Genomic DNA, 24,520 nt, shown 5'->3' on the forward strand with positions numbered 1-24,520 from the left:
AGATGGTCCTAGTTCAACACCATATACTTGTGATTTACTTCTTCTTTATTTGCTCTGGGACTGGTACACAATGCTTAGGGATCTATTTACATCATGCATCATACATTCCATGCCACTTCCTTGTGTCTGGTCACCTAACACCAACATCAGACATTCAGCTCTTCGCCTGGGCTGAAACTGCAACCTGCCAGAACTTCACTGCTAAGCATGATGCGCTCCCTCCATTCAAACGTACAACAACAATGACACAGTAGACATAATATTTTGGTGGAGGATCATATTCTAAAGCAGTCTATCAATTTTTATCACATTTGAAGTTAAGCTCTAGTATTTATCTTTCCATTGACATGAATAGCACACAACACACTTCAGCTTCTCTCTTCAAATCTAATAATCTTCTTTTTAGGCTGGTTGATGTAAAAATCTGCTTCAGGCTTTTAAAAAAAATGTCTTAAACTATTCCAATAATTTACTGTATATTTTTCTTATAAATGACACTTGCTAAAGGAATATAATAAATATATTGATTGTGTAAACTTTATTTATAGACATCAAAAAGTTTTGTTTTTTTTCAGTTAAAAGGCAGTTACAGAAAATTTACACATTTATGCTATAGCTCGCATCTGCTTTGAAGTAGTCAAACTCCAGGGGGAAAGGAATTACTTGGGCACTTTTAAACAATAACCCATTGCATATGTTCAAAGTGATTACAATTAATAAGGAGATGCATCACAGCAGCAGGCTCCATCCCAACCTATGCACATAAGTCTAAAGAGAGCCTACTTCCACTCCCTGGCTCTCTCCTGACATTCAGACTAATGCTGGTAGATCAGGGACAGAGCCCATTGGCTGACGGTCTACTTAACAATATGCTTTCATTGTACCTACTGCAATCACTGGCAAGGCACTCAGTTTTATGTTTTGTCAAGAATAGGATTGTGACATAATAACAAGGCACTATCTTTTTATTTGGGCTTGGCTGAGTTGTTTGTTTGGTTAGAAAGCTTATATTGTATCCCACTATATGGCCCTGAGAGGCCCTCAAAGCAGTTCCTCTGAGGCAAGGGATGGGGTGAGTGACCACAATGCGCTCAGCCCATTAAGGAGATTCTTAGCATTCTTAATGATGGCACTTCTTCTTCTTATATAGGGATTCTTCTACCTGAATATGAAAAGGGATGCAGGTTGCGCTGTGGTCTAAACCACTCATAAGGTCAGCAGTTTGAATCCACGCGATGGGGGGAGCTCCCATTGCTCTGTCCCAGCTGCTGCCAACCTAGCAGTTTGAAAGCATACCAGCACAAGTAAATAGGTGCCACTGCGGCGGGAAGGCGAACAGTGTTTCCATGTGTTCTGGCTTCTGTCACGGTGTTCTGTTGCGCCAGAAGCAGTTTAGTCATGCTGGCCACATGACCCGGAAAGCTGTCTGTAGACAAACACTGGCTCCCTCAGCCTGAAAGTGGAGAGGAGTGCCCACCCTATACAGTGGTACCTCGGGTTACAAACACTTTGGGCTACAAACTCTGCTAACCTGGAAGTAGTACCTTGGGTTAAGAACTTTACCTCAGGATGAGAACAGAAATTGTGTGCCGGCAGCGCAGCGGCGGCAGGAGGTCCCATTAGCTAAAGTGGTACCTCAGGTTAAGAATGGTTTCAGGTTAAGAACGGACCTCCGGAACAAATTAAGTTCATAACCAGAGGTACCGCTGGACTTAACTGAAGGAAAGAATTGGAGTGACTTGGTCTTCTTTCTCCACCTCTTCTGTAACTTATAATAGTCTGGGTGGAGTCACAGATTTTACCATTATGAGCTCCAGAGATCAGGTAGCCACATTTCATATACTACAAAATACGTAGAGAGATGAGGAGTGTTAACCACTTGAAATTGTTTCTTCTCCCAGGCCTATGTAATGTTCAAAACATTTCATGAAAGAGACAACATGGAAACTGTTATTGTGAATAGGTCCAACTGCACATTTTGGTTCAAAATCCCAGATCTGCCATCTTTTGTTTACACACTTTTTAACAGATGATCACACTGTCAGCCCGGAGCAGAGGCACCCCTTGTACATCGCCTTCATAAACCTGACAGAGGCCTTATCAGCTGAAAATTACTCTTCACACTATTCAACAAGATAGGATGTCCACCTAAGCTTCACAATATGATTGTGTCCTTCCACAAGAACATGCCAGGCACTATCCAAAATGATGGCTCATCCTTAGACGCTTTCTCTATAATGAGCTGTGTGAAGCAGGACTGTGTTCTTACCCCAATTCTCTTTGGCATATAGGCAGATAGAGAGATATAGTGAAAGGTTATATCTACAAAATATCTACGATGAAGTGGGTTTTTGTTACAATAAAAAGTATTAGCCTTCAAGGAGTTTTTACTGGCATTTCTGTTATAAACAAGGACAGATTTTTAAAGAAAGCTCCCCCTTTACAAGTTATTAATTCTCTCAGTAACAAAAAACCCATTCAAGAGAATAAAAATATTTTTACGGTCACTTACAGGCTTATACATTTTCTTAGGGTTCTTACATATTTATATGGCATAAATCATATTCTTTTATATACAGCAGTTAAAGGGCATTTATTCACCTTCTGATACCATAGATGGTTGATGGTTTTGGTTGAAATGGGTTTATCTGTAACTCAGCAGAAAATAAATGAAGTAGCTTGGATCTTCTCGGTTGATAAATTTCAGAGCAGAAATGTTCTGGGGAGACTGCATGCATTTCATTTTGTACTTTAAACTTCCTTAACTTAGTAACAGGGCAAAGCACCTCTTTTAGCCATGAGTGTCTGATATAATTTAAATCTGGAGCTGATTCATGGATTTCACAATTGCACTGTAGTCTCCATGGACATATTCAGAGTAGCCCATTACGGGGTTGATCATAGGTCTGGTTTTAAGGTTTATTTGCTGCTGAATTTAGTTAAAAGGTGAATTATGTTTGAAATTGGAATTTCCATTAGAATACTGTTCTGAAAAAGCTGTCAATCTTCAATTTTAGTTGAATCTACAGCACAATAAATTATGTAAAAGATGCATCATTAAACATTCAGTATCCTTATGATACCTTTCAATGCAAGTAAAACACATATTTTATATTTCATATCTACTTAAAGTCTATTCAAAGCTTCCTCCTTTCCTCCCTCCCTTTCTCTCACCCACACACCCACACATGTGCATGGTATGGCTGAACACTCATTTGTTTGCCTTGAAAGCCGCTAGGGAACCTGTAGGCATTCTTTATACAGTTGAGTTTATATTTGCTCCCTACCAGCAACTTTCAGGGCATGCAGCTGGCTGCATTCTTGCTGTTAAAATATACAATGCAGATGAAACAGGTTTGGAATTATATGCTCTGATGATTTGGTCCCAGATAAAGTCTGACTGCGGCGTTTTAGGCCAATGGAAGTTTATAAAATCGTGTAGATAGAACTGCAATAGTCCAGTCTTGCATAGATAATTTATACTGATTTGGTCTTCTCTAAGAAAAGCTATTTTATAAATTGGAGCGGATAAAAGGCACTCCTAGCAACTGCTGCCACCTAGGCACCCATAAGCATTGGATCCAGGAGATCTTCCAAGTTGCATACCTATGCTTTAGAGATAGTGCAATGTCTCCCATGACCTTTACATACTTATCCTTTATAGTGGAATAGTTTTTTTGTTTTGCCGGGGGGGGGGGGGCATGTTGCCACATGACATCAGCATCATTCAGCTAATATTCCGGAATAATGCACTTAAAAACCTGCATTTTCTTATACCACGAAAAAACTGACTTTTGTGAACAATACAGAATGGATCCTAAATATTTTCAGTTGTACAGCGTGTGTACAAGCATCATCCTGCTTTTGGTGTGGAGGGTGTGGGAGCTGGGGGGGGGGTGCTTTGCTCTTCACTGGCACTGCCACTCTGCTGAAGCAGCTTTCCTTCATGTCCAGCAAGAACTTTGCCGTAACACCAATAGCTGTGTACTTTGTGTACTTTATTTGTGTGCAAATAATTACCATCTGCGGCTTAGTTTGTAGGTAATGTGAAAAAGTGAAAGGCTTGATAGGCTGAGACAAAGAATACTTTGGAGAAAACATCTGGTGCTCTTTTTCAGTAAATCATGTCAGCCTGTCCTCCACACATGGAAACAAAAGATGCAGTGGTGCAGAACAGGATCAGTGTGTGCATTTGTTCTTCCTTCTGCTTTGGCTATTTTCATCGAGGGCTGTGATAAGAGCAGACAGATAGGCTAGGCCACAAAAAGATTTCAAATTCATCGTGTGGAACAGTTGTTTCAACAGGTAAAATGAAAAGGGCAGGGGGAAGAAACCCTACAGGAGATCTCTTGAGGTTTAGGAATCCCACAAGAAATCACTTGAGGCTGACAAGTAGAAAAGTGGACACGAAGCACAAACGTGAAATCCATTTCCTAGACCTTCACACACACACACACACACACACACACACACACACTGTTGACAATGTCACCAATGGCATTTATATACACCAACCCATGTCAATAGAACTATGCCAATCTAGACACAGTAAAAAAAATAAATGGTGATATTTGTCACGATGGGTATTTGCTAAGACTTCTAGCAGATATTTCCTGACAGATTATTTATTAAGCATCAGGCACACTGACACAGTGTGCCTGAAACTCACAAGCTACAGGAAGACTGTGCCAAGCCCTATGCTCATTCCTGCTTGTCCAACTGGCAGCATGGGGAGTTATTACAGTGCCAACATATGAATAAGAAACTCTTCACTGTTTTGTGTCCTTGTGCACTTCAAGCTAAACAATAAATCATTGCTCTAGCAGCATGGTAAGCTGCCCCTTAGGTGTAGCCTAATCTAAAGCATGTGATAACAAGAAAATATTTTTTTCCAGGTATGCAACATTTGAATTTTTATGAGACAAATGTGAGAATATTATGATGTGAACAATATCTGGTATGAAAATAGTTAACTGTATGAAGGAAGCGGGGAACCAAAGAGTTGCATGTAGGTTCTGCTGGTAGTTAAACTGTTACTATTGCTAAAATGGTGACTATGGGCACATTCACACCATACATTTAAAGCTCTGGTAGGGGAAATAGGGGTCTCCTAACCATGCTCAGCACGCTTGATAAACAATAAATTGAATTATCTTTGATTTTTAGACACTAGCCTTTTTTATATAAAAAAAAGTGCAAAAGCATAACAGTAAAGAGTTTCTGAACTTACTAACTCAGTTCTGATTTAGCATGAGACTTTTCTTTTTTAAAAAATGCCCTGCTAAGGCAAATTTCAAAGCAAATGCAGTTCAATGTTGTCATATTGCAAGTTGTAAGGGGTTGCGGTGGGGAGAGTGAATTATGACAACCTTGCAGTGTTGTTCATAATGAATACTGCAGGTTAGGCTCGGAGTGATTTACACAAAGCCCTGCGTTGTTGTCACGACCCTTATTGGAGGTGGGGATCTGTTTACCAACAAGGAAATGAACTTAAATGACATCGGTGTTTATTAGAAAACCCAGAAGAACCATTTATACATGTGTTAAATCCTGCAAATTTAACATCATTCATATGACAAGCACAACTTTAATGACTTTAAGACAGAAGATAGGTAGGAAAGTAGGTAGATATCATATGGGGGAAATAGGCTGTATGTTGAGACCCTTCCAACCCCTGGATCCAGCAGGTGTTGAAATATAAGTTAGGCTGGCTTCTTGATGAGGTGATTGCCTGCGTGATGGACCATTAAGGGGGGGGGGGTAGGAAAGGGGTCTGTGTGAGATGGCAACTGGGTGGTGAAATGGCAAGTTGTGGTTAGATAAAAGAACAATACCAGAGCTGAGGGCAGAGAGTTTTCGATGATGTGAGCTACAAACAAGAGCAGTAAGCTGGAGAGACAGTAAGTGCGATGTTTGATTTCTGTTTGTATGCAAGGAAACCATATGTCATAAAGACACTTCAGTCTCCACTATGCCTTATTAATTCTGGGTAAGCAACCTGGAGCCCCTGGAATCTCGCACCGCTCAGAGATTGGGGTGACATGCAACAATATGTACGTATATGTTCAAGTTTTCACTGAATTTGAACCACTCTCATGCAATGTGAAGTCTAGTGAAAAAAGTGAAAAATGAAATTCTAAACCTTTTCCTGACTAGTACTAAAAATAAACGCAGACTGTGAACTCAAAGTTCTTTCAAAAATCAAGTTAAGTTCAGTCTGATCTAGGCAAACTCCATATTTAGGGACTTTTCCCAAATGTCAACTGTTTGTTCTTTCTTGTGTCACAGGATCTATTTTGAATTCTGTTTCTCATGCACACACCTTCAGTCATTTTCTATGTGGCTTCTATCTTTATATTGTTCTTAACAGCACAACGAAGTGTAGAATCATTTAATATCAACCATGCCAAAGAGAGTTGTCCAGTCTAACATATTGTACGTTGTTTGGCTGACGCGGGTGGGGAGACAACATGAACTGTACCACACACCAATCCTTTTCAGCTACATGCTTTAAAAAGGAGCACAAAGATTGTGATAAAACAAACATTAGCAATATTGCTGAAACAGAAGGCAACAACATGGCCAGGATGGTGGGTAGAAACCCTCCTTCTCTCCTGAAAATTCAGGAACAGATACAGCCACCCGCCTACCATCCAACTGTGCTGTTATCATATTTGCTGCTTTAGCATTTCAGACAAAATCAGTCTCAGGAGATCCTAAACTCAGCCAGTCTGTGGAATATAGAGGCATAGGAAGCTGCCATATAATGAATCAGGCTATTGGTACAACTAGCTTAGTACTGTCAACACTGACTAGTAGTGAATCGCCAGGTTTCTAGGCAGGGGATATTCCTTGCCCTACCTAGAGATGCTGGGGACTGAACCTGAGGCCTTCCATGTGAAACAAAACCACTGAGCTACAGCTGTTCTTGGGACCGCATCAGTCTGTGCTGGTTATGTGATCATTGCACTACTTTTTGATATCTCAAAATCAGTTTTAACTTTTTACAGATTACTCCAATGTCCTTTATATATTATTTTAACAATTGACCATTGTGTCTTAATTTTAAATATGCCTACACTGATGGTAAAAGGATGATCAATAATAAGAATTATAGACAACTAAGTCTGCATTCTAGTACATATTCTTTCTTGCTTGAGAGTAAGTACCGTTGAACTCAGTGGGAATTATGAGTAGGTTTGTGCTGCAAAACAATTTCCCACTCGATAGTGGTAATACATTTCTGTCATTCTAAAACTGCTGACCAGAGTAATTAAATATGATATTTTGCATGTATCCTTCACTAAAACATAAGTATGTGTGTGTGCGTGCACCCACCCACCCACATACCCACACACAGTTTAAATTAAAATTGGTGCCAATTACTCATGGAAAAGCCTGGCATAGCAGCCTACTTAGAAAGTAGTTCTTCATTGTCAAGCTTTGTTTGATTGTTATGAACAGCGCTGTATAATTTTAAAAAGCCTTAATATCTCGCACATATATCTCCACCATCAAATCAATATTTATACACATAATTCATTTTGGAAAGATTTAGACATATTCATTGACCAAATCATTTTCTGATGCCATGCAGAGGGAGGGTAAAGTTGACTCAAACATAATTTGTTTTAACATGCCAATTCATTTAAATGCTGATTAATATGAATTTTTCAATAATGTGGGCAGAACTAATTGGGTAAGAAAGACTCACATAAATGGCCTACCTCCATAGTTCCAGTATTAATATACACTATTCGACATGCTGCTGGGTGCATGCATGTGAATTGGAACTCAATATGGAGAGGATGCAGCAGCATTTCTGTTACCAAGAGCAAGTGCAGAAATTGTTAGCAGAGCCATTTGAATACAGTGGTACCTCGGGTTAAGTACTTAATTCGTTCCGGAGGTCCGTTCTTAACCTAAAACTGTTCTTAACCTGAAGCACCACTTTAGCTAATGGGGCCTGCTGCTGCTGCCGCGCTGCTGGAGCACGATTTCTGTTCTTATCCTGAAGGAAAGTTCTTAACCTGAAGCACTATTTCTGGGTTAGCGGAGTCTGTAACCTGAAGCGTATGTAACCCAAGGTACCACTGTAATGCAAGTCCGATTTCAGAGGAAAAACAAAATGATAATATTTAAGAATAAATAAACCAGAGGGGTTCTGTCTTTTAGTTAGATCATGCTTTGCTCATAGCAGGGATATTCAACAACTAAACCTTCAGAGGAAAACTCCCTCAAAACTGCACAGCTAATCAGAACTTGAGTTATCTCAGGAAAGATAATGCCCTTCTGACTGGTTGGCAGTCAATACCTCTCCCACTCCCATCCTCTGCATTCAGGGGTGTAGGAAAGGGGGGCAGCGGGGAAGATCTGCCCCGGGTGTCATCCCTGAGGGGGAGTGACAAAATCCCCCCAGGCACAATCATCACTATGCCGGATGGCACCCTGGCATGATCGCGGACGCGCCAGATTGCGCCCCTGGTGCGATCATGGGTACAATTGCTCCCGCTCCCGGGTGCACGGCATGTGCACCACCCTGGGTGTCGGAGCGGCTAGCTCCGCCACTGTCCGCATTGGCTGATTGTCAACAGAATTAACCCTTAGGTTACTAACTAGTCCTTAGGTTACTAACCCTAAGGATTCCTCTGTTGCACCTCAAGCAGAAACAGAGAGCCTGCTGGTTCCCGTTAAGGATCTGGAATGGCATGTGAGAATGTGTTGCCTCTCCCCAGCAAGAATTACCCTGCTTGCCTTAACCATGGTTAAGGCTTACATCCAATTAGAAACTAGGGTTTGAAAACCAGGTTCAACTCTTGGTTAACAGCAAACGCAGATCAATCATGGTTATTGCTTTACACTTCCATTGACCCAGAAAGAGAATGGAAAGATGAAATTCAGACTAAACAACAGGAAGAACTTTGTGGCCGTAGCAGCTGTGTGACAGTGGAACAGACTCCCACGAGAGGTGGTGGACCTCCTTCCTTGGAGGTTCTGAAGCAGATGGTGAATTGCCTTCTCTCATGTATGATTTAATTGATTTAAAGGCTTCTTGCTTCTTTCATTTTGGGAATATCTTTTAAAAATCCATTTGTTTTTAAATATATACCTTAGCCTGAAAGAGCTGGTTTCTAATGAAGGTAAGAAGGAAGCGACATTTAGATTCAAAGAGGGTTGACATTTTTTACATCAGCTCAATTTGCAAACATGTCCAAAATGAGTTACATAAAGAAGTCCTTAATCATATTGATAGAGCCTCCACAGCAAGGAGCATAGTTTATGTCAGGCAACAAGTATGATAATATCTGGCTTTCAGTTTAAGCAAGATGCGGAGTCTTTATTGAAGTAAATTAAGCTCAAGAGTTGGCAGACACAACCTATCAAGGGTACTTCGTAGAATTGTTGATTTAAACTAATAATAACTGTTATAGAGATGTACCTTAAGAACTGGATAAGTTTTTGTTACAGCACATCTCATTTTTTCAGCTTATTACAGTATGATTTAAATTCAAAGGAAATAGTAAAGAAGACACAATCACTTGCTACTCCAGAAACATCTGTAACTGCTTTTCCCAACTATGCAGAAATTACTTACTTTTTCACACCTATGTATAAGAAAATTAGTGTCTGATCATCAAGCATCATAAGCATCCTCATCAGGCCATCTGCTGGATGCTTAAATACATAACAAGAAAGAATATGCAATCTTGCACAATGGAATACAATTGTATGAATCTTTGGAGAGCCAGTGTGGTGTAGTGGTTAAGAGCGGTAGTCTCGTAATCTGGGGAACCGGGTTCGCATCTCCGCTCCTCCACATGCAGCTGCTGGGTGACCTTGGGCCAGTCACACTTCTTTGAAGTCTCTCAGCCCCACTCACCTCACAGAGTGTTTGTTGTGGGGGAGGAAGGGAAAGGAGAATGTTAGCCGCTTTGAGACTCCTTAAAGGGAGTGAAAGGCGGGATATCAAATCCAAACTCTTCTTCTTCTTCTTCTTCTATCATCTCAGTAAAGTGATTCAAGGTACGACTCTTGGAACTAACATGAGTGTTGTTGCCTTCATCATTTGTATGTCAGAGAGTGACTTAACAGGGCCACCGTTTAACAAGCATCATTTCCCCACCTGACTCCTCCATCCTTCCCCTCATCAACAGGTGTGAAGTAAGACAACTTTTCACGAATAACAGTACAGTCATACCTTGCATCTCAAATGTCTTGGCTCCCAAACAAATCGACTCCCTAAGGATCAAAACCCAGAAGTGAGTGTTCCAGTTTTCGAACATTCTTTTGGAAGCCAAATGTCCGACAGGGTTTCCTTGGCTCCCGATTGGCTGCAGAAACTTCCTGCAGCCAATCAGAAGCCACGCTTTGGTTTCTGAATATTTTGGAAGTCGAATGGACTTCCAGAACGGATTCCATTCAACTTCCAAGGTACGACTGTATTCAGTATATTTTTTTATAAAGAAGTGATAGATTTATTTATCTATGGAGCACAGGTAGCAATAAAGCAAAGTTCCTTGGATATTTCTACCAATGTACTTCAGGGATCATTTGTAAGTGCCAAACTGGTAGCTTGCCCTCTGTTACCTATTCCACATCCATTTTCTCTATGGAGATTACCAACCAGGTCACCAGTTAGTGTTAACTGTAACAGAGCTCTTTTTTTTTTTTTAATAGTCTGGACATTTGCCATCCTGGAATTAGAAAAGAGCAGCAAAGTGGATTTTTAAAGAGCAAACTGCCATTTGAGATTAGTATCGTTTGGTCACTATCAACCAGGATCAGTTTTGAACTGATGAACTAATGTTGAAAAGGTATTTTTCCTATTAATCAAAGAGTTTTCTCTTATTCTGTTTTGGAGCTGGTTAGCCTGCAGGATGTACAACAATCTATGAAACTAAAGGTTAAAAACAAAATGGAGATTTGAGCAAATACCATTTATGAGAGGTATGTATAATCCTGTACACATTGCATTGTAATTCTATAATAATGAAAAATTCCCATAATTATCCACCTATTACAGCTCCCCATAGTTGTACTAGTACCTAGTCTCTGCCACACGTTCCACTAATAAAAGAAAATAAGGTATTACTCTCCAATATTTTTGTGCAATGACAATAAAAAATTATAATCAATAATAATTGACAATCTTATATTTTTCTTGCACTGCAAATCGAGTAGAGTATTATTTATATTGTTTTAGTATTTTTTCCTTAAATAATATGATAGTGAAGATTACATTTTTGGAATCCTTCCCTTCCCTATCAATGATAAGTTAATGATTAGCTATACAGTACATGACTTAAAGCGATACAACTTATTTTGCTTCACTACATGAACATCTAACTTTGGCTGTTATCCATTTCCATGCACAGTTGTTGTTAGAGATGGACAAAACAAACATAATCTGGTACTTGTGCCTCACACACAAGTAGATCAGTGAGTCTATTCCTACAGTCTGCATATGCGGGCAGTCATCTTTTCCCCCATGAAATGTCCCTGGTGGTCATTAGTCATTTAACATCTAGTTTAATATAATTTTTGGAATGTGGATTCTTATTTCTATAAATAGAAATTAGCAAGTTGCATAAGGCTCTCTTTACATATTCCCATCAGCTATACTTCTTGGTGAGTCTCAGTAAAGTAAGCAGTGACTCCTTTCATAATTTCAGTTAAAGTTCTACCCACTCCCCAAGAAAGCAGCAGAATATTGGGGGGGAGTGGGGGTGGCCCAGCCTTAATTTACATTGCTTTTGGGTTTTGTTTTTTTAGAAAAATGCAATTTAGCAAGCACATTAAAGCAAACAATAATCTTTCTTTCCCTCTTGTTTACACAGAATGAACAATTTCATTTTTTCTGCTCATGTTAGCAAGGCCAAGGTATTATTATGATCCTCTAGTAGCTGTATAATATCTCTTGTCTGAGCTAAAAGCATACACAGGATGTTTAGAATTCAACAAACATGTTATTTTTCTGTCTCCACTGAATAATCCATAAATATATGTAAAAAGAAAACAAAGATCCATGAAAACAAACCTTCATGCTACACTGCCATGGCCGTCACCAATTACTGCCATCATCCTTAGTATTTCAGGTCATCTTCACATGTCACAAATCTGTAACAATTCTGAGAGCTTGAGCATATGAGGATTCTGTGAAGGATGTTGTACAGGGTGAGTCTTTTAAAAGAGGCCGTGTGGAACATGTGTACTCTGTATCCACAGAGCCTCTTTTAAAGGATTCACCCTTATAATTCTATGCATATGAAATCTTAAATGTAAACTATTTGTTTCTTCTTGAATAGTAGATTATGCCAGAGAGGATAAATAGGTTTGGTATTTATATCTTTTATTTCATTGTAGAGAAATCACTGATATAGTGTATACGTAATTACCATTTTGCATAGGGGTTACATTCCTGATCTCTGTGTGTGTCAGTGGAGCACATGGAAGCCCACCCCATCCCACCCCCAAATCTGGCCACTTCTGGGTTGTGGCAATCCGCATGTGCACAGTCACACACATACTGAAAACACATACAATTAATTATCATTATCATCATAATTTATTTATACCCCGCCCATCTGGCTGGGTTTCCCCAGCCACTCTGGGCGGCTTCCAACTGAATATTAAAAACAATACAGTGTCAGACATTAAAAACTTCCCTAAACAGGGCCACCTTCAGTTGTCTTTTAAAAATAGTTGTTTATTGCCTTGATATCTGGGAGGGCGTTCCACACGGCAGGTGCCACTACCGAGAAGGCCCTCTGCCTGGTTCCCTGTAACTTGGCTTCTCGCAGCTAGGGAACCACCAGAAGGCCCTCGGTGCTGGACCTCAATGTCCGGGTTGGATGATGGGGGTGGATACGCTTTTTCAGGTATACAGGACCGAGGCCGTTTAGGCCTTAAAGGTCCGCACCAGCACTTTGAATTGTGCTTGGAAACGTACTGGGAGCCAATGAAGATCTTTCAGGACCGGTGTTATATGGTCTTGCTGGCCACTCCCAGTCACCAGTCTAGCTGCTGCATTCTACATTAATTGCAGTTTCCGAGTCACCTTCAAAGATAGCCCCACATAGAGCGCTTTGCAGTAGCCCAATTGTTGTTTCCTGTATATGCATGTGTAATGCAGTCATGATAAATGAAGAATGAGCTGAAAGATTTTAACCAAATTCAGTGTGTACTGTGCAGGGCTTTTGCAGTAACAGTGTTGGGCTAGAAATTATTATTTGTTTATTATTTTGGAATTTTGTCACATATGTCTTCAACAAACTGCCTGACTGAGGTGAAATTTCAAACACAAGAGCTTAACTTCTGTATTGGTGTTGTAACATAAAAATACGTATATGAATATTATGTACTTGAAAATGCTCAATATGACCCCTGTATAGTGGGAGGCCTTGTAGTGTCCAGTCAATGCAGCACTGTGCACAGCCAGCCTTCCTGGTCCAAGTTGAATGTTCTATTGACAGCATAGCACTGAATTACATGTATTGGTTGACTGATATAGTCAAACTGTAAATGCAAAACATTGCAAAACTTGCACTACAATCTTTGTATTGCTATGCAAGAGCTTACTTTAAAAAGAAAAAAAACCACTGTTTCCGTGTCTTAAAACAGGGGTTTTTTTGGTATTAATTTTCCTCCAGAAGCAATTTAGAAATCCCATGCTTAAAAGAGGTAAGCAGTGAGCAGTATCAGGGAAGGAAGAAGGGAGGAAGGTGCTGACAAAAAGAAAATTGATAGACATTTTTATATTTCAGATTTCCATTTTCACTCATATAAAAAAGGCAGAATATGAAGGAAATCCATCGATTTCTATCAGTCCTCAGTCTTATTTTCATGAATTCATATCTCTCATTTTAAAATTAATCCAGTTCTTGATATGAATTAAATGCACCAAATAGAGAAAAACTATACAAAAGGAATGAAAAATGTCGCTGCTGGTTCCAATCTCTTCTCTGTATTCAAACAATTACCATGTATTATCAACCTCCCAACAGAAGAGCAAACTAATATGTGATATTGTTTTGCTATCCTATACCCAGGAGAAGTAAAAGTGAATACTGGGAGAAACACATAAAAGATATTATTTTAAATATTATAATACATTTTAGATATCTTCTCTCTTTAATAAGAAAGCCTGTGGGGGAAATTTCCCAATGTATTGGGGTATTAGAATTAAAGAAAGGGGATTAAATACATAAAGTTTGCTGAGAGTAAATCAATTAAATGATTTTTGTTTATTATGATTTTAAATGCTACTAAATGAAGGAATGTACAGGATATGCTTTATATTCCTCTTTTATTAGCACTGTAGGTATAATTTAAAAGTTTACAGTATTCTACTGTTTCAGAAAATAAAAACTACCAAGCCATATCAGAGCAAAGGGCAGTGAAGTTTACACTATGTTCTATCTACAGACCAGGCGTTCCACCCTGTTTCTGCATTAATCTATCAAAATAAAATAAAAACGGCATATAAATAAAATTAAAAATTGCATATAAATACATATTTAAATAACTAGGTTTAAATGCATTTTCTTTCAAACTAAGAATTTCTCAATGTATTTTTCTTTAAAATGTATGTTATATTGTATTTTGGCACTTTTTTAAAAGCTGAGAAATATGGTGGCATATTCAGGCAGTGCAAAAGCAAGTGGATAACTAAGTGCACTTGTGCATGTTAGTCAGGAACCTGTGGATAAGTTTATGGTGGATTTCACAAAGATGAAATTCCTCAAGTATCCCTAAGGTCAGTCAAGATAAGTTCACAAGCATAACACGAGAGAGAGAGAGAGAGAGAGAGAGAGAGAGAAAATCTTATGGTTTACTCCAAGAATCTCATAATCACAGCAGTGTCTTTCTCAGCTTTCAGAGAGCCGAAGCCAATGTCAGCAGACAGAACTTTCACAATTTTTTTTTAAAAAAATATCTTACAACTATCATTAAGTCTTGTGCCAATTGATTTCACAGGTCAATTTTAGCATTCAGATTAACTTAATAAAATACTAGTTTATTCACAATTAACTCCAATATTTATTAAAAAGAGGAACGTATAAATAAATCCTCTTCAGATGTTCTTGATTCTGGGTTAAGTAAATTTGTGTATTGTGGGGTAGGGTAGGGGCAGAAGGATGAGCATAATAGTTCCCCTCCATCACTGTTCTGGTCACATTTAATGAGTTGGAATACAATCTTCTGAAATGGGAAGCCTTCAGCACTTTAAGAAAATGAAGTTTCTAAAATATGTGCAGTCCTCTATTACCTACTTCAGATGGTCATCGTCCAGTTTGTGTAGAGTAACAAGAACAACAATAGGATTGGAAGTGGATCTAACACGTTCATCCATGAAGCACTCCCTCACACATGATTACTTAACACAGAGATATTATGGTTACAATCTAGTGAAAAAGCTCCATGTCTTCAGTGATGGTTTGTTACTCTGACTTTGCATTATAACTTTCTTTTTCTTTTTCAAAATCATTGTATTAATACTCATCAGTTCAGAGAAACCACTATGATCTTCTTACTATGGTTTTTTGCATTAAGCATTGTGTGTGTGTGTGTGTGTGTGTGTGTATTGCGACAAAGTGTCATTGAAAAACCTAAGTAATTCATTTAATCATGTTTTCACATTGGATAATTTTATCTCTACTCCTAATTTTTACAAGTGTTTGTGTAATCCCTATATTTGCATATTTATTGACATTTGCAAGATAGGAAAGAAGTATGAACTGAGCAACCATGCTTACAAGTAAAATATCAGCTTTGGATATGAGTAGCCCAGATACCTTGTTTATTAGAACACCATCTCATATTACTCCCTTAGGAGTATTCTGTACTCTGTGTACACCAATTATCCAAAGTTTCAAGGGAAAGGAGGGTAAATAATAAATGATACTGTAAGGACATTGCTGTTGAGTTTACCATACTCTAGGGGAACGTAATATAAAAATTAAATCTCCTAATTCTGCCACTATAATAGGAAACATTAACATCAAATGTCACTTAACTGCATTTATGAAGGTTAGTTAATAAGCATCGTGGGTACCTTAAGACTGAATTTATTTAATTTTTGTGGAATCTTATTCAACCAAAGGATTATTAGCACAAGATATATTTTTCTTTCTACATAGGATGCTTCTAAAATATCCTCATCCAAATTTCTTCCTGCCGTTTGGAGTTCTGAAGCACCTGCTCTTGTTTGAGAACTGGAACCGATTAATTAGAAATCCTCCATTCACCCCCCACCTCCACAATTTTGTAGATTCAGACTGTACATACACAGCTTGCCTCAGCTTTGAGGTTATGTACTGGAAACAAACAAACAAAATTACAGGTAATGCTTCCATGATATCTAAAATAGACACTTCTTCCAACTACAATGATATCTTCCACCCATTTCAAGCCCATATAGATCTGGTCTCTGAAACAATGAATCATGATAAAAAGATTTCTCCTTATCCATTCCTTTTCTGATCCTCTTGTTCACTCTGTGCTGCATTCTATTCTTCCTCAATGGCAATTAAACCAGGAGAATTTGTAAAATTAATTCTGCACAGAGTTCTTCAGCTTTCTCCCCTCTCCCAGAGACTTATGTGCACATTGATAAAGTACTGACAAAACACCTGGAGTATGGAAGATGCAATCTTGATGTAATCATAAACCTAACTGCATCAAAATTATTTTTGTTCGGCATTTACTGATAGGCAGATTGGTTAAACACTACCCAAAATGGCAACTTTGTATTCCAGAACACCAGGTTGGTCTTTGGGTAGTGTTTTGTCAATGCACACATATGCTATTAGTAAAGCATTGAAAAAAAAGGAATCCATTTAATTGTGCATACAGTTCTATCAAGATCACTTTTTTTGCATGTTTTATCAGTACAAACATCGTTAATATAAAGGATAATATGCAAAATTTGCACAATCACTTTCCTTGGTTAATTAAAGGGGAAGGACATCTATATATCTTGAAAGTATGTTAGCAGCTTGAATGTACTTATTAAAAATTATTAGCTTATATTGACTTCATACTGTCAATACTACTAGGGGTGAATAAGACACTCACATTATGAAAGAGTTTATTTAGCGGAAAATCAATTTAGAGGATGGCTAGCTGTATGCTTTAATTGAGATTCCTGCGTAGCAGGGGGTTGGACTAGATGTTCCGTGGGTCCCCTTCCAACTCTACAATTCTATGATTCTATTACTGGACTTTTCTGTTTTGCCTAACTATCATATCACATATTTGTTTGATACATTGTCAGGGAGACTTTTATTACCACTTCTATTGCACCATGTTTCCCAGGTCCCTGAGATGAGATTAAGCACGGCAGATAAAGATGGTACAAATCTATTTTTGTAGCTATTAAAAGCCCATTGGAATATCTGGAGCACAGAATGTCTTGATCAAAAGGAAGCTTTGGAAGCATTCATTGTGCTGCCGCTCATGGGGGTGGAAGGGGAAAATTTAGCTGTTCCCCATCTTGCTAATCCAGGAATCTAGACACAAATAGGAAGATTTAAAGGCTAGGAAGCAGAATATAAAGGGCAATGCTAAATGGCTAGATTATGAAAGGTGCAAGGGACAAAAAAGTAAGTTTTGATTTCTTATTTTAAGGTAAAAGATACAGATATGAATGTTATACGAGGTTTCCTGTATGCCCATTTAGAAGCTAGACTTTGGTAGAAGAGTATAGAGTTCTATAACAAGCTCCAAAGAGGCATTGATCTCACTCTCACTGTCACCACTCTGATTATGAAGCAAAGTGTAGGGTAAAGCCATGACCAAAACTGGACAGATTTAAACTAGACTGGGATTGAAAATATTTGCATTTCAAATGGCAAATTTAAATGGCAGTGCTCTGGCGATTGTCTTGGTGTTTTAGAATTTTGATGGCTGCAGGACTGCACTTACCTTAACACTACAAGGTGACTGAGGCTACTGCATGTATTCCAGATAACAAATTTCAGGTCAGTCACAAACACACAACTCTGATTCATCTTGTCGTTTATCTGTCAGACTTTGAAACTGTGGGTGAATGTTGTGTTTAATAGCCTCTGTGTAGTTCTGCAGTACTTGTGATGCTTAACATGCTAACATTTATTAGCTGCCAACAACCTTTAATTATAATGGCCACTGAAATATCTCTCAATTAAGTCACATCATTTAATAGCAGTTCAGAAAATGCTCCTGCCATAGAAAAAGGGGAAGTTTAATTCTTGATCTACAGCTTTTCTGTTTCCTTTACAAAAGTGTGTAAACTTCTGTGACATTTAATGCAGCACATTTAGGCAACATAATATGTAATAAATGGAAAGTGATCTTTTAAAGCTCTTACAAGTTAAATACAACTGTATCTAGCTGGAGTCATATTGTTACAAGTCATCACACTTTATCTTTCCCATTTACAGTTATGACTACTGTTTCTTTAGTGAGAAAGCAATATTCCTCTGCCCTAATAGTGTAATTTATTATCAGCCAAGAAGATTTCAAGGCAATCTGAATTTTATTACGCTTTCAATATATTTACATTAAAGATGCCTTGATAGTATATTGCTGCAGACAAGTAGCAACGTATTATCATCAGGGGGATGGGGTATAATTTCCCTTCAGCAAAGATATGTTAGTGTTCCATACATAATACTGAATTTAGCTATATACAGTACCTAAGAACATTATGTCAAAACCATTCTATCTAAAGGTGTCTTAGAAGAAAGTAAAGGTGCACAAAATTCAACATTTCAGCTAGATAAATTGAAAATAAATGTAAATGCTGAAGGATCATTGCTGACCCATTAATATAAAAGGACATTTATAGCAATCCCTTCTTCTCCTTTTAATCTGGCTGTCATAGAGATGCATGAAAATGAATTTAAACAACTAGGACTTCCTTGATCATTTTACTCAGGCTGTGTGCCCTATAATTATATGAAACATTTCTCTCCTAAAGACTACCAGATGTGCACTTGATTTATTGTTGCACTCCTTCATAGAAATATAAGATGGCCATGCTGAATCACACACCAGATCCTTCCAGCCAAGTAGCCTATTTTCTGACAGTAATCCTCCTCTAGAAACCTCAGAAGAATGGAATGTGGAAACCATTTCCCACAGCTTCTGACATTCAGAAGCATGCCAGCTCTAAATATGAAGAATTTTGATTGCTGTAGAGGTTATTGTTGCAGGTTGAGGCTGCTACAACAGTTAGAGAATCAGTAGGATACGGGTTCATATCTCTACTCAGCGAGAACCTGAATGGGTGACCTTGAGGCAGTTACTATCTGGTAGTCTAGCAAACCTCACAAGGATAAAATGGGTGGGATCCATTCTGCCACCCAGAATTCCTTGGATAAAGGGTGGAATTAAAAATAAATAATTGATAGTTTAAAAAATGTTAATAGAAAAACAAATGTTTAAAGTTTATCTAAAGCGACTTTTATATCTTCTCCCAGCTGCTTGGGAAAGGACTGCAAGAATGTTTAAATAACTCAGGCACACAGGCAAGGTCCCATTCCATCAGTTTTTCTCATGGAATCGGCACTTCCAATTTTATGAGAAAAGAACTATGTAATTAGTCTCTGCAGGAGCTGTTTGTGAATATATAGAATCCATGCAGCTGGAGAACATCTAAAGGGTACCTAAATTGTACATACATTTAGAAATCCAACAGCAGTAGTAGGCTTAAGTACCAAAGTGAAGTAGCTTGTTGAACAAGTGGCATTTCGGTATTCACAAATGCTAACCAGCACAAATTGATAGAGGCCAATGAATGTTTCTCTTCCAGACTCGGCAAGAAAGAGTTCAAAGGAGTCAGACAAACGTGTACTTGGATGTTGCAGGTGACTGCTTGCAAAGGATTTATGACTATGTCTAAAAGACCCAAGGTTAAATGACCAGTTCTTTGATCTTTCTGAAAATGTGTGTATTTGTATTTTGAGGGGAAGGGAGGAGTGATCATACTTGTATCTACCACCCAAATCAACATACCGTATTTTTTCGTCTATAAGACGCCTCCATGTATAAGACGCCCCCTATTTTGGGGGACTCAGATTTAAGAAAATGGGGCAGATGGCCCAGTGTATAAGACACCCCCTAATTTTTTACATTATTTTTTAGGGAAAAAGCCTAATCTTATACAGGGAAAAATACAGTATATAATGAATATCTACTTGAAGATATAGTTCAATGCATACAATCTGGGATTCAGAATAACAAAAACCACCATCACTGGATGTTCTTCATCTCCATGTTGAACAGCACAGGAGCAAGGATCAAGGCCCTAAGGTTGTCTGCTTCTCCTTCAACATCTGCCCATACACCACAGGTGTCTGTAGCAAGGGGACCTTTGCACATCTCATTGCATGCACGAAGACTTCCTGTATACAGCTTCCTATATATGTGCAAAGGCTCCTTTGCTTCAGACAACCATGCCATGCACACATATGCCATACCAGGCACGCCCCGGGTCATGAGTGGGGCTGCTTGGCTATTCAAGACAGGAGTGAATAACAACAGAACTGGGCCAAATAGACTGAATAAGCAGAGAATCAAATTCTAACTCATGCATGCCCTCGACAAAACACATTCTTCCCAGGCTTAAGTTGTGATGATAAAAAACCGGCATGGATCTATATTTCTTAAGTTACATAAATGATTTAAACATAATCATAAATTTGATACGATATAACATCACAATAAACTTTTCACATACATCTCGACCAGGAATAAATCACAACTATTAATTCCTTTAAAAAGAAAGAAAGATTGAATATATTGGGAGAACTCATTTTCCACATTTTTTTTTAAAAAAACAATAAAACACAGATCACTTCACTACTATATCAGTAGTTTATCTTATTGGATGTTACTGTTGTACAAACACCTGAGCAAACAAGATTTAGGACACCGAAGGAAAAGTAAAATTGGTGAAACTGCAGCAGCATAGTCAGCACAGGGTTTGAAGCAGTGCCAAAACAATTTGCCACAGCCCTTCCTCTCATTTTGCGCAGAACAATCCAAAATAACAGAGAGCAGAAAGGTTCAGAGAATGGGTTTTCTTGATGGAAATCAAGTATTTAATATACACAAAATTATTCCATCAAGCTGTATGCAACACCAACATTTGAATACTCATACTTAATAGAAATATGGCCAGTATAAAATGCACCTGAATTATTTCTTCCACCCCAACTATATTCCTGAAAGTGAGTTGTTATGTTTGTGATTATGCATACATTGGTTAATACCTTTACTTAGAATATTGTTTTTAGTCACCAGAGATATGCTTCTCCATTCTGCAATGTTTCCGATTATAGTTCTACAACAGCTTTCATACCTCAACAGCATTAATTTCAGGGCACAAACTCACAAAGACCTTCTAGAACTCCCTTTACTTCACCTTAAAGTGAGTGATCTACCTGCAACTCTTGTAAACAGATTCAAGCCCATTTCAGACTTTTAGAATGCTGCAAAACCACACTAAGAAACCTAACAACTGGAAAAAAGCAACCATATCAGCAAAAATGGAAAACTAGCAAGAGATCCAAAATAAGACCTTTCCTCATTGTCAAAAATGTATACTGGGAATCTCTGGTTACCTGTAACTGTTAATTCTGTAGTTCTTCTGACAAAAAACATTCCATATTTTAATTCGCACGTGTAATTTCCAATGTCATCTTCTCTGACCTCCTGGATAACAAGAACGTCCTTCTTGAATACAATACTTGGCCTCCAGGTTGTGACTTGGCATTCCTGTGCAAAGATAATTACAGTGCCTCAGTGACTACAGTCCTTGTACTTAAATCTGAAAGACTGATTCATTTCCAAACTAGCAAGCTTTTAAAAAGGTGGCACAAAACCAAAAAAATTCATTAGTTCTGTAAACTAGAAACTATTTTGGATCACGTTCAGAGCATTTGAAAGTGCATTATTTCAGTTTTTCACATAAAACTATGCACCTAATTCGACCAAGAGGGGCTTATTGTGCATGCTTTGTATTTGCCCAATAGCCAAGCTGAGATGGCTAATGGGTCATAGGTACTGGGGAAAATTGCAATGTGGACTGTAAAGGAGCAAGGCCTCACCTCTGTGGATGGACAGTCTTTTCCATTTCAGTTTTTGTGATTTATTTTTAAAGCATGAAAAAGTTGGACTTAAGTTGAATGCATTTTATATACATTTGTCCTCTAAAACAGTAGCAGCCGGTGAAGTGTAATAAGGTGGAGTGATGTTACCTGGCCTCCCAACATGGCAGTCGGTGCTGGTAACCAAGAGGGAGAAGAGGAGCTCAGAGCAATCCAACATTCCTGCTGTGGCACCTGCAGTGCTCCAGTCTCCTCACTGCCTCTCCCTCCCAGCAACCTCCACATGGGTATGAGGTGCTCAAGCAGTGGGAGATCTTCATAATTATTTATTATACTTCTCCTTGTATTCTGAACTGAGGGTGACATTTATTCTTTATTTGTCAAGTAAGATACCCAATGTTGATGATTAAGCAAAAATCACACGTTTGCTATCTAATTATGACAAATTTGTGACAGAGTTGTGAGATTTGCTGTGGCCAGAAAGCTGAAGAGAAATTTTATTGAGGTTAAAATGGTGAACTGAAAGGATTTAATTTGATTTTTAAAAACATATTAGTTCCTTTGGCCTTTTGTATTTTAACATTTTTAAACTTCTGTATACTATTATTTTGGGCATATTTTAACATAAAGATATATTTTGCTTGATGTTGTTCTTTAATATTGTACTAATGTGGTTGATATGACCATGATAGTCAAACAACAACAATAAATTACACCCCATAAACTAAACCTTCACATTGGGAACCCAGGCAAACAATGCTGCCCTATCCTGTGCTGCCCCGCCAGCTGCTATTTCTCCAAAATATGCAATTTTTATTATGTTCTAATCCATTTCCCCCTAAAATTCACATTTGTATTCATTTTCCCCATAAACTTGTATCTATTTTGTGAAACTGTGTTGAAGAATTCAGAAAAGTACGTAATCTGCCTGACATAAATCTGGGACAGATGAAGTAAATCAGCTTGCTTCAAAATGTGGGCAGAACTTTTTTGTGTCAATCTGTATTATCCACAAAGGTATCACATAGCCTCCTTTGGATTATATTAATGGGAGAAGACTAGTTTTAGATCAATATCATGCTGATTTGATGCAGGACCAAGTAATCTGATAACCATGGATTATACAATAATCCACCCACCCATCCATTCATTCATCCATCCAGGGATTTTACAATCTATGGGTCACTTGTTCTAAGAAACAAAAGTGTTTTTTTTTAAGCAACACAAAACTTATATCAGGTTTATATCAGCTTTCTCTTTGGTGAAGTGCTGTTAATTTGGGCTGATTATGTAATATCTGAAAGTGCCTTAGGAAACATCTTGAGGTACTTTATGATTTTTCAAACATGCTGAGCCACCATAATGCTAACTTATTTTCTATTAGATAGAAAAAGCTCAAAGAACTCATCACTATGACAACAGTTTGGATACCAGTCAGAGATTTTACATCCCTGAAAAGGTTAGAAAGTTCCTTGTACATTAACATTACAGTTGGGACTTCTGTAATAAGAGCGAAAGGAATATGCTTTACAGTCAAGCAGACAGCAGTTAGCATTGCCATCTTTTTTCCGACAGGGCTCCTGGGCTGTGTGACATGCAGAAATACAAATGGTAAAGATTTTCTCATGACTGCTTCTCTATTCCAGGGAAGGTTTCACCTGATGAGTTACTGCTAGATAGGCAGCTGTTAAGTACACAATTATTAAAAGCAACAAAGGGAAAATATAGCTAATGTTGGGGAAGAGCAGAAATATCTAGTGGAATAGTCTCTACTTTAAAAATTACCTCATTTATTTGTTTAAAGGATTTATAATCCACTTTTTGAGCATGCAGTATATGTAAGATGTAATATAAGCCAAATGTAATATAAAACCATTCAACATATTCACTAATAATACACTAGCCTAGAAGCCAGCACAAAATATACAATCAAACACGAGAAATGCAAATTCAGGAGATGTTGGCACAGCATCCCCAGTTTATGACCCAGCTTATATTACACATCAGAGGCCTTAGTGAAAAGTTAGGTCTTCAAGGCCCACTTAAATGCTATAAGGAAGGGGGCATGCCTGACCATAAAAGGAAATGAATTCCATTATTGCAGGACCACTGCCAAGATGGCCCTGTTACAAGTGCCTGCCAGCCTAATTATCTTCACCTAATTGTCATTCATAAGTAGAATCATTAATGCCTTAATTATATCAGGAAAAGCCAAATATAAGGTGTCACTAATGTAATTCCATTTATGAAATTACACAACTATTCACACTAAAGTAAGGACCAGCATTTGTTTTGGAACTCTTATACATGAATATTAAATAAACTTCACTCTTTAAAGATAAATATACTATATAGATGGAAAACCCTTTTAACAAACAGTACAGTTTTAAATTTTGCACTGCTTTGCTTTTTGGAAGTACATTAAT

General features: G+C 38.1%; 1 protein-coding gene across 6 annotated transcripts in view; it reads right to left on the reverse strand.

The window, feature by feature from the left end:
• IL1RAPL1 (interleukin 1 receptor accessory protein like 1) overlaps positions 1–24,520 on the reverse strand; it is a 676,350-nt gene that overhangs the window by 258,915 nt on the left and 392,915 nt on the right. For all 6 annotated transcript variants that reach the window (XM_081858879.1, XM_081858875.1, XM_081858874.1 and 3 more), the window contains one exon: positions 21,609–21,762. In XM_081858879.1, coding sequence (XP_081715005.1) covers positions 21,609–21,762 — 154 coding nt within the window. The remainder of the gene's footprint in view (positions 1–21,608; positions 21,763–24,520) is intronic.

Source organism: Podarcis erhardii (assembly GCF_964252035.2).
Source record: "Podarcis erhardii genome assembly, chromosome: 4".
NCBI lineage: Eukaryota > Metazoa > Chordata > Lepidosauria > Squamata > Lacertidae > Podarcis > Podarcis erhardii.